Here is an 11,256-nt window from a genome sequence, read left to right on the forward strand (position 1 = left end):
GGTGACTCTAACCTTCAGGACTGACATCTGGGTCTTCTATGTGCCGAGCTTCTTGTTGGGAGGCATGGTTTTCATTCAGTATTGCCAAGCTTCCTAAAGTTGTGCCATGCTCAGACAGTGACTTTAAAAGGGACATATTGTTTATTACTTCAGAAAGTTCTGAAGAATTTCTAGAAGTAGCTGAGGATTGTTTGTTTCTCTGTGTAGTTTCCACTGCAAAACGATCACATGGCAAACTTCTAATCCACCCTAAATCTTCAGATTCAGGAATGTATGCTTCAGTGTCTTTATAAATAGGATGTTCTGTTCTTACCGGGTAAAATAAAGAGCTAGAAACCTGGGTGTTGGATTCATCTAGTTCATGACACTCAGAGTGATGCTGAGTGGTTTTCAATAGCTGGATACTAACGCCACTGGTAGAGACTGGTGATAAAAGCTGCTCGTTACCTACGTGACTTCCCAAAGTAAAAGGCTGAGGCTGGGTACCTTCTGAGAAGAGGTCACTGTTTTCAGGAGCCGGGGTTGTGACTGTGTTTAAAAAATAAGGAATATGTGAACATGTATTTATACCTTTGGGTGTATTTGAGGGTGAAACAATACCATAATTAGTCCCATCTCTTTGGATAGATTTATTAGCATCGTCTCTGCTATCTCCTGGCACATCCTCATTCCATTCCTGCAATGAGTCCAGACTGCTCCCTGTGTCACCACCCCGCTCCAGCACTGCTTCTCCAGGGTTTGCATCTTCATGAGGTCCTGTGTAAAAACCAACACAGGTTCTATCACAAAACTCTGACAGCAGCGTCTCGTTAGCAGGAAGGACGTCTTTAGGCTTGCCACTGGCAGAGGATGGAAATGGCAAGGGTTGCCGTGCAGTTTCTTGGCAGCCTATACCTCCACAGCTCTTTAGAACACATGAATCATCTGTAGGCAAAATTTCCTTTTCTCTACTCTCTGAGTCCTGGGAAAGTTTGTCATCCTCTTGTGATGCTTCATCAGTGTCACTGTCCTCAAAATTGCTCAGATTAAAAGAAACTTCCAGAAATGGTTGTGAAGATTTATGAATAGTATCCAGACTTCCTCTATCAGCATCACTTTTAGAACCCATGTCATCAGAGGTGCTAGAGTTCTTACTTGGAGAAGATTCGACTTCAATGTGTTTATGTTCTACTTCTGGCAACGGTGACACTGATAAACAGGACATACACTCTTGTTCCAGTGTGGCATCTGCATCTGCCGCCAGAATACTTTCTCCAGTGCAAAGCAAAGCTTCCATACACTCCTTGTCATTTTGATTAGAAGTTACTTTGTTATTGTTCTGAATGTCAGGTTCTAATAATAAATCAACATTTTCTTTACTACTACAGTTAACCAGTAAGTTGTTGTTCTCACAGAACAGAGGTGCTCCAAAGTTTTCTTCGTGATTCCAGCTCTGGCAACTATTGTCTACTGGCTTGTCTTCATGGTACAGTTCTCCCTTTTCAGCACATGTTTCAAAGAGCTCTGCCTTTTTTTCCACCAAAAGTTCAGACAAATTAAAAATGTTCACATCTCCTTGGGCTTCAGGTTTGTCCTCTGTACCATTCTCATCTCTAGGAGAACAGGGAGGCGATCTCTGGGAGGGTAAAAACATGGTCCACCGGCTTGTAGCTCTTGTGGGGTTTTCTGCCTGTAGCTCACAGAGTGAATTCACTGAGCTCTTTCTCTCAGCATACTCTTCTTCTAGCTTAGAAGCAGTCTTGGAGCACCCCTGTGGTTGCATCTCAAAAGTCAGATTCTTACTCATGTTGGCTGATTTGGACTTCAGAAGAGCTAATATTTGTGCTTTGCTCCTGAGGTTTTGTGAAACTCCAGGACAGTGAGATTCCAAACTATTACTTCTTGTGGGCTCACTGCCCAGTAAAGCATCTGAATGATGGGTTGCAGAGGTGACAGGAGAGCAAAACTTGTCCTCTCTCCTTAGTATGTCTGAGTTAACACTGAAGGATGAAGAAGACACAAGGGAAAAAGGCCTGTCGCTTCTCTCTCTGTTCCTGAACGTATTCTCATTGACTGACAGTGTATAATTCATATCTTTCTCACCAACAGTAGAAAACAAAGGAAGTGTGCTAGAGAACGGGAGAGGAAGTGTCAGGCCAGATTTCAAATCATCAAATGAGGCAACGGATTCACCATTTTCTGTAACAGTCACTTTCTTTGGTGCCTTATATGGTATTTGAAAACCCTAAAGACATTAAAACAATCGTTAATGATACCATTATTTCTAAGGAAAATGTAAAATAAATTTTCTAAAAATAATAACAGATATGTATATCTTGCCCAAGGTATATAGTATTTAAATTTTGTTCAATTAAAATATAAACATTTATTAGTAAGACTTTCCTAATTTGGATCTACTGTCTTGTCACTTAAATAAACTATGAGATACCATTTTACCAGCAAACCATCATAAAAATTTACCAGTTTCGCCGGGCGATGGTGGCGCACGCCTTTAATCCCAGCACTCGGGAGGCAGAGGCAGGCGGATCTCTGTGAGTTCGAGACCAGCCTGGTCTACAGAGTTAGTTCCAGGACAGGCTCCAAAGCCACAGAGAAACCCTGTCTCGAAAAACCAAAAAAAAAAAAAAAAAAAAATTTACCAGTTTCAAAAATAACTTTTTAACTATACACTGAAATATTAGTGTTCACACAGAAACTTACAGTAGCCTTCCTTTTTAAGCCAGAGGGCTGACACCCAAGAGACCGGCTCGAGGATATAAATGTCCTTGGACCTGACTCCAGAGCTTCTCTAGGGCCATCCAGTTTAACACCTCTACTTCCAGCAGCCTTAGCCTCCTCAACTGTGATTAAGTAACGCTCACTTTCCAAGTCATCGCCAGGTTTCACCTAGATTTTAAAAAATAAACATCAAAATTGCATTTGGGTCATTTTATTTTCCTCACTAGCAGCCTCACTAGCAATGAACAAGATCCAACAAATATTCAACCTCCTTGCTAAAGAAATCAGTCAGTAACTAAATTCTTCAACTATTCATTATTATGTACCAAGTAACCATCAAAAATAGAAAATGGTAATAATGCAATAAAAGCGTCACTAATTTGTTCTTCAGCCATTCATTCTGTGGTGCTACAGAGGCCCTTTGTTCTGCTAAGAACATAAGACAGTGGAAAGCTTCCTTTCAAATAACTCACTTAGAGTCCACGCAACTAAATGCAGTATTTAAAAAAGTCAAAGCCAGGGCTGGAGAGATGGTTCAGAGGTTAAGAGCACTGACTGCTCTTCCAAAGGTCCTGAGTTCAATTCCCAGCAACCACATGGTGGCTCACAACCATCTGTAATGGAGTCTGGTGCCCTCTTCTGGCCCGCAGGCATACACACAGACAGAATATTGTATACATAATAAATAAATATTAAAAAAAAAAGTCAAAGCCATTAGTTATCAACTCTGTATCCTTACAAATGTATGTGAAGCAGAACTTTACAATTATCACAAATAGTTACATACATAACCACTTGCCTTGAAAAAAAAGAGTATTTTTCAGTCATTTTATTAGTCACCAACTCTAGGTAAAACATTAAGATTATCAGCTTAGAAAATATATCTTTATCAAACATTTAGTAATGAAATTACCTAGGATAAAAATAACAGTAGTTACATTAATTAAGCACCTACCAAGAAAATGTCTCCCCTTGACCCTCTTTTCATAAATTTAAAGGAACAACCACTATGAATGATATAAGATTTCATGGCCAAATAGTCACAAAGTGATGTTAGCGGTATGAATTTTAACGCATGACATTATAATAGGTAATTTCTAATCTTCAGAACAATACTGATCTATGTTTCTAGCTGAGGAGTGGACACAGATCACAGGCTGCATAAAAGGTGTTTCAGAGTCTAAAAAGAAACAAAAGCAGTTCTAAGGCCTTCAATTCCTTTCCCTCTTCAAACACAAGAAAAACACTGAGTACATTATGTGTGTAATGTATTTTTTTTTGAGAAAGTGTTTAAAAGGGAATAATTTCAAAGACTATCAACCATGAAGGCTAAAGACAGAGCTCAAGGGGGCTGGAGAGATGGCTCAGAGGTTAAGAGCATTGCCTGCTCGTCCAAAGGTCCTAAGTTCAATTCCCAGCAACGACATGGTGACTCACAACCATCTGTAATGGGGTCTGGTGCCCTCTTCTGGCCTGCTGGCATACACACAGACAATATTGTATACATAATAAATAAATATTAAAAAAGAAAAAAGACAGAGCTCAATAGTGGAACACACAACCTCATGTACATGAAGCCTATCGTCCCATGCCCAACACAACAAATCCTCACCTATTAGATTCTAGAATCACAACCTGGGTTTGAATATGTCCTGCAACTAGCATTCTATGAGCATAAGCAGCTACTAAACCTTTCTGTGCTGCATTCCTAATATAAACACATCATAACATTGTCACAAAAATTAAAATGAAATAACTAAAAGCTGTTAGTACAAGGTACAACTATAATAAATGAACAATAATACAGGCTATAATTAATCAGCATTAGTACTATAACTTAGCCATTAACAACATTCATAATAAAGTATCTAAGTAAATTTTTAAATTTCAAGGAAAGTAATGTAAATACATTAAAATACCTCGAGGCTCTTAAGAAATAGACTTTCCAAACATGCTCCTTTGTCATCATATAGAATTGCCTGTTATAAAACAAGAAAGAAGTTACAAAGTTTTCCTTTTCATTTCTTAATATCTTCAATAGCAAATCAAATTTGTCACGTAAGTAAATCATGTAATAAAAGAATTATATACATTCTGTAACTTGGAATTGTAAGTACATCTCTTTCAAGTGTTACTGCATCCAATGAGCATGAGAGCTTAGGAATAGAGGAAGCAACTCAAGGACTCAGGCTCAGGGGAACAGCTCAGCAATGCACTTTTGGACAAGCAAAAGGACCCGACATCAGTTCTCAGCACGTAAACGTCTGACATGGTGGTATGAGCCTACATCTCTAGGCGAGATGAGGGAGATGGAGAGACAGGAGGCCAGTTAGTTCAGTGAAAGACCCTGTCTCAAAAGATAGGTGGATAGGGGACATCCAATGTGGATTTTCTAGCCTCTATACATTCAAGAGCACATATATACTCACTCCCAAAACCCTTAAAAAAAGAGAGAAAAATAAAAAAAAAAAACATAATTCCTACCAGAAAAATCCTTGAATGGAATTGGGAACAAAATATAATTAGAATGCATTGAGTGTGGCCAATAAAAAATGAAATCAGGGACTGAAGAGATGGTTCAGCAGTTAAGAACACTTGCTTCCAGATGGCTTGAGTTTCGTACCCAGAACTCATGTCCAGCGACTCACAATTGCCTGAAACAACTCCAATGTCTTCTTTATAAATTTACAAAATAAACATATAAATAAATAAAAGAAGGTATGGTGATTCATGCCTGTAATCCAGCACTTGGGAGGCAGAGGCAGGTAGATCTCTGTGAGTTCAAGGCCAGCCTGATCTATATCCTAAGACTCTATTGTAGGAGGAGGAGGCCACTTGTTGGCTTCTGGCTGCTCAGCCCCAAAATAATCACACAGAAACCATATTATTTAAACCACTTCTTGGCCCATTAGCTCTAGCTTCTTATTTGCTAACTCTTACATCTTAATTTAACCCATCTCCATTAATCTGTGCATTACCATGAGGTCGTGACCTACTAGCAAAGTTTCAGCTCATTGTCTCCAGGAGCTTCATGGCTTCTCTCTGACTCTGCCTCCTTTCCCCAGCATTCCATTTAGTTTTCCCACCTAGCTCTTTTCCCCTATAGCTCTGCTATAGGCCCAAAGCAGTTCCTTTATTAACCAATACTACTCACAGCATACAGAGGAAAATCCCACATCACTCTGTCTCAAAAACAAAAATATATATGTGTGTGTGCATGTATTTGTGTGTATGCATATATATAATACACGTGTATGTATACACGGTGGCATACATTAAACTTGCAGACTTAAGTCAAAGCTAATTTTTTAAATTATTTATTTATTTGTATTTTATGTTATCAGGTTTTTTGTTTGTTTGTTTGTTTTTGTTTTGAGATACGGTTTCTCTGTAGCTTTGGAGCCTGTCCTGGAACTAGCTCTGTAGACCAGGCTGGCTTCAAACTCACAGAGATCCGCCTGCCTCCACCTCCCGAGTGCTGGGATTAAAGGCGTGCGCCACCACCACCCAGCTGTGCATCAGTATTTTGACTGCATGTATGTCTGTGTGAAGGTGTTGGATCCCCTGAACAGGAGTTACAGACAGCTGTGAGCTGCCATGTGGATGCTGGGAATTGAACCCAGGTTCTCTGGAAGAGCAGTTAGTGTTCTTAACCACTGAGTCATCTCTCTAGACTGCTAAGCTAATTTTTATTTTAACAAATCAAATGTTTTTTTAAAATACAATAAATAACCTCTTCCCTATTGAAAAGCTTCTGTAAGTGATAGTTTTACAACAGTGGCTCTCAGCATATGGGTTACAACTCCTTAACAAATCTCTATCTCCAAAAATATTTACATTACAATTAATAACAGTAACAAAATCACAATTATAAAGTAGGAACAAAAATAATTTTATGGTTGGGGTCATAGCAACATGAGGAACTGTATTAAAGAGTCCCAGCATTCAGAAAGTTGAGAAGCCCTGATTTACAACGACAGAAGCAGAATAAAGACAGAATGTGAAGGGCCTGAATAGCGTCACTTAAGAGCATGTGCTTCATCAGGAGGCCATGACTGTCATTAGTATGCACATGATATCATAAACCCACAACCAAGTTTCTGTAAGAGTTATTATTAAAAAAGACTTAGCTAGAGCAGTGTTGTTGTGGCACACGCCTTTAATCCCAGCACTCAGGTGGCAGAGCAGGGCATCTCTTGAGTTTGAGGCCAGGCTGGTAAACAGAGCAAGTTCCAGGACAGCCAGGGCTAAACTGAGAAATCCTGCCTTGGGGGGTGGAAAGATGAGGGAGGGACTTACCTAGAAACAGGCTCTGGAGCCGGGTCTAACTTCATGAATGACTCTTACCTAGAAAACAGGCCCTGGAGCCATGTCTAACTTCATGAATGACTCTAGCACTTTCACCTGGGACTCCTGGCTATGATGTACCTGTGCCCCCCAGTTTGATCATCGGTTAAATAATAAATGCCTAACTCAGAGGAGAGTGGTGCAGACTAAACTGGTAGACTGAGAGCTCTATGACCGCACATCGTAAGTCTCCCTACTCAAAACAGACTGAGGAATGCTCACTTACTGAACTTTCAGAATATACAAAGAACATAAGAAAATGATCTGAAAATTTCTTTTTCACACCATGGCAATGTATGGCCATAACTGACATCTTATTATCAACAGGGTTATCCTAATGCTCAATGAAAAGGCAAGAACACAGCTGTTACACGCCAGAGTCAACTGCTTGGCACTCACCTTGTTGCCTAAAGTGGTCTTCAGAACGCCATCTTGCCACACTTTTGACTTCTTCATCTTTTGATGAGTATATAGGACCTTATTTCCAAAAGTACAGAAGAAATCATTGCTATTTACACATTTAATATTACAGTTTACAGGCCATAGAAAAATAAAACATCCGTATCAAAATAATAGCACAGGCATCACCACAATAACAAAGTCAGTGACAGAGCACATCCTCAGCATCATGACGCCCTGAGTTTAACCCTCAACATAATAAAAGGAAACAAACAATTTTAAGGAAAGGAAGACAGCTGACTAGGTGGGTAGAACCAAAAGGCAAAGGAAGAAAGGGTAAGTGAAGGCCTATAGAGTCTTAACAGAGCATCAAAAATAATTTTAAACTGCCACATCATCAGAGGGAAGGAAAAACAATTATTAGGTTACACATTCCTTATTCATGTAGCTCTCTGAACACAGTCTACCCCACCTTCACAGCACCTGAGGATAGAACGATTTCACACAGCCTCTGCCTTTAGACTCCCCATCTATTAGCGAAAGAATGGAGTTTCCAAGCATTATATATGGTGCCAGATTCAATCACAGACTGAACAGAGAAACAAGTATGAAAATCTAGCTGACTATTACTAAATCAAATGGTACAGAAATTTAGGAAAAAAATTCCTAGCAATGCAGAGGTTTGGGGACATAGCTCAGCTGAAAAGCATTTGCCTCGTAGGCATGAGGACCTGACTTTGAGCCCCAGAATCTACATAAAATGCTGGACATGATAATGTATTCTAGGCACAAAGAAAACACGTAGGATCCCAGCCAATCTAACTTAATTGGTAAGCTCCAGACCACTAAGAGACCCTGTCTCAAAGGAGGTGGGTGGTGTTTCTAAGGCTGACACGCACACACCGTACACACATATGCATATACACAGGCCTTAATTGTCTTCAAAATCTAAGAATGCTACCCTTGTAAATGTTATTTCTTTGGAAAAGTTAGCTACTTATCATTAAAAATGTACTTTACATTATAATGTAACATATTAGTTACTTTTTAATATTTTTAAACTGTTTCTATGCCTAACATAAGTAATATTATAGATAGAAGCTCTAAGTACAAAAGCTATTTAGTGTCTTCAATATTGTTTGAGTACAAAAAGGGTTTAACACCAAATTATGTGTCACTATAGGCAGGAATGTCACCAGTGACAGGTCTTAAAGCAAAAAATGTTGTTTCCTGGTCCAAAGAAAAAATACTCCCTAATACTTCATCAAACTTCATCAAGAGTTTGAGGCCAGCCTGGGATACATGAGTCCTATCCCCGACCCCTCCCCCTACAAAAAGGAAAACTATTAAAACTTACAATAAATTCTTGACTTTCCATTGTTCCTTCTGAAATTATAAACCAGTCAGGTCCAGAAAGCAATCAGTTTTTACTCAACAGTTTATATGCACTAAAAGGAAAAACAGCAAAGAATGGTCAATCAGCCCTGACAAAAAGGATAAGTATCAAATACAAAGATTCTCAATAAATCTTGATTAGAGACAGAAACCAAAGAATTAAGACTATCAGTCTATCTAGCCACCATGCGAAGCAAAAGTGTATCTGTCGGGGAGGACACAACTGAGATGAAAGTACTAAACTTACTAATAATCTGTAAACATCTCTCTAGGTACCTTAGTATGTATCAGAAAGTGGATTTTCTTTTCCTTCAATAATGTTTTGCTCCTCGGAACTCAAATTCAATTATTTTCCTAAAGCATTAAACTCACCACAAGATGGCCCCCTTGTGTCTTACATTTTTCCTGTTCGAGTAGTTCCTCAGTATCCAGGGCCTAGTTTCAGGACCACAAATAACCAACATCTAGGGCTACATGAGTTCACATATAAAATGTCATAGTTTTTTGTATATAATATAGGAGTAGGTGCATATTCTCCAACATACACGAAACTATCTCTAGATTACTTATACCTAATGCATTGTAAGCAATATGTAAATAGAGAATGATTAAACTATTGTTTAAAACATCTGTCTCAAAGAGAGGGGGAGAGGGAGAGAGGGAGAGAAGGAAAGAAGGAAAGGAAATTAAGAAGGAAGGAATAAAGGTAGGTAGGAAGGAAGGAAGGAAGGAAGGAAGGAAGGAAGGAAGGAAGGAAAGTAGGCAGGCTTGGTCGCACACACCTTTTTGTGTACTTTTTGGGGATTTTGTTTTGTTTGTTTTTTGAGACAGGGTTTCCCTATGTAGCTTTGGCTGTCCTAGAAATAGCTCTGTAGACCAGGCTGGCCTAGAACTCACAGAGATCCGCCTGCCTCTGCCTCCCAAGTGCTGGATAACACACATCTTTGATTCCAGTGCAGAAGCAGCAGAGTCAAGTGGTTCTCTGTGAGTTCAAGGTAAGCCTGGTAGCCTGATCTACATAGACTGCTCCAGGACAGCCAGGGGTACATAGATGAGAGACCCTGTCTAAAAAAGGAGATATGAAATTGTAACCAAAAAAAACCTACATGTTCAATACTGCCAATTTTTTTCTGAATATTTCCAACTCACAGCTGGCTGGATCCAGTTACAGAAGGCTGACTTATACCTTAGCCAATGTAACCCACCATAGGACCAAACACCCATTATTATTATAATACCTCTTCAAGGAAACATCTTTTCTTTCTTTCCCCACTTCTAGGGGCATACAACAGGGCCCTATGTAAGCTAAGTAATAATGCTTCCACATGCCCAGTTTTCTGTTTGTTTGAGACAGGACCTGGCCAAGTTGCACAATTCTCCTGTCTCGGCCTTTGGAGTAGCTGGGATATATTACAGGCAGCTGGCCACCACGCTCAGGAAGAAAACTCTTTTGAATAGTGTTGCAGCAGCTACTTTAACTATCCTGTTACTGGATTAAATATTAAAAATATGGCCAAATTTTGAAATCTGAAATCATCGATGGTGAATTGAATAGAGATGCCAAAAAAGCACACTAATGAGTACATTTCAAGTGGTTCCGTGGCCATGACCTCATCATTACAGGAGAACTAGACAGCAATGAACATTTTAGGTCCTATTCTTGCCTACTGAATTAGAAAGTCTGGTTCTGGAGCTCAACAAACGACTCTAACAAGGCCTCTCAGTGGTGGTGACGCCCAACCCGGAAAACAGAATGCGTAGAAGCCTGATCCCTAAAGAAGCATTCGAGGGCGAGGTGAGCGACAGGGCTGGATTCATCAGTAATCGGATGTATGCAACCTTATTCTGTTAGGCCGAGAGGGAGAGCTTTCAGTGAAGACAACGGGAAGCCGTGCTTTCTGAGAAAAGCTGCTAGAGCAGTTCAATGAGGGCGCACCCGAGCTAGCCCGAAGTCCCAGGTTCGCTACCTGGCACCGCCCAAACCAAGAGCATCCTGTTAAGACACCACCAGGACAAATAACTGCAAGAAACATTACTTTCACTTGCAGAATTTCGGACTGATCACAGTTTTGTGACCCTAAATAACAGGAGCCTTGGTTCTATGTCAGCCCCTAAGACAACCATGACCGGGCCGGGACTCGATGGTGACCCGCCTCACCCGGCATTCGAACGGCGCCCCGTGGGCCGCTCCCGTGGAGGCGAATCAGGGTCCAGGCTCTCCCAGCCGTGCCAAGTCGCCCGGCCTCTCCACTCTACATTCCGTAGAAGAGAGTCTTCACTTCTCCTCAGGAACACAGAATCCACTTTCGAATTTCTCCCGCGAACTCGAGCGACGTCATCAGCCAGGGACGGATTGCTGAGAGCCACGCCCCCCGGCCCCGCCGCCGTCCGCAAAGC

At 40.4% G+C, this 11,256-nt stretch overlaps 1 protein-coding gene across 1 annotated transcript in view; it reads right to left on the bottom strand.

The window, feature by feature from the left end:
- Zgrf1 (zinc finger GRF-type containing 1) overlaps positions 1-11,169 on the bottom strand; it is a 53,248-nt gene extending 42,079 nt beyond the window's left edge. Inside the window, exons 1-6 of the mRNA XM_075979169.1 lie at positions 11,018-11,169; positions 8,822-8,912; positions 7,465-7,542; positions 4,638-4,697; positions 2,701-2,886; positions 13-2,224 (exon numbers count right to left, since the gene is read on the bottom strand). Coding sequence (XP_075835284.1) covers positions 13-2,224; positions 2,701-2,886; positions 4,638-4,697; positions 7,465-7,542; positions 8,822-8,842 — 2,557 coding nt within the window. The 5' untranslated portion in view covers positions 8,843-8,912; positions 11,018-11,169. The remainder of the gene's footprint in view (positions 1-12; positions 2,225-2,700; positions 2,887-4,637; positions 4,698-7,464; positions 7,543-8,821; positions 8,913-11,017) is intronic.
- Positions 11,170-11,256: the final 87 nt, after the last annotated feature.

The sequence above is a fragment of the Microtus pennsylvanicus genome, chromosome 7 (genome assembly GCF_037038515.1).
Source record: "Microtus pennsylvanicus isolate mMicPen1 chromosome 7, mMicPen1.hap1, whole genome shotgun sequence".
Lineage (NCBI taxonomy): Eukaryota > Metazoa > Chordata > Mammalia > Rodentia > Cricetidae > Microtus > Microtus pennsylvanicus.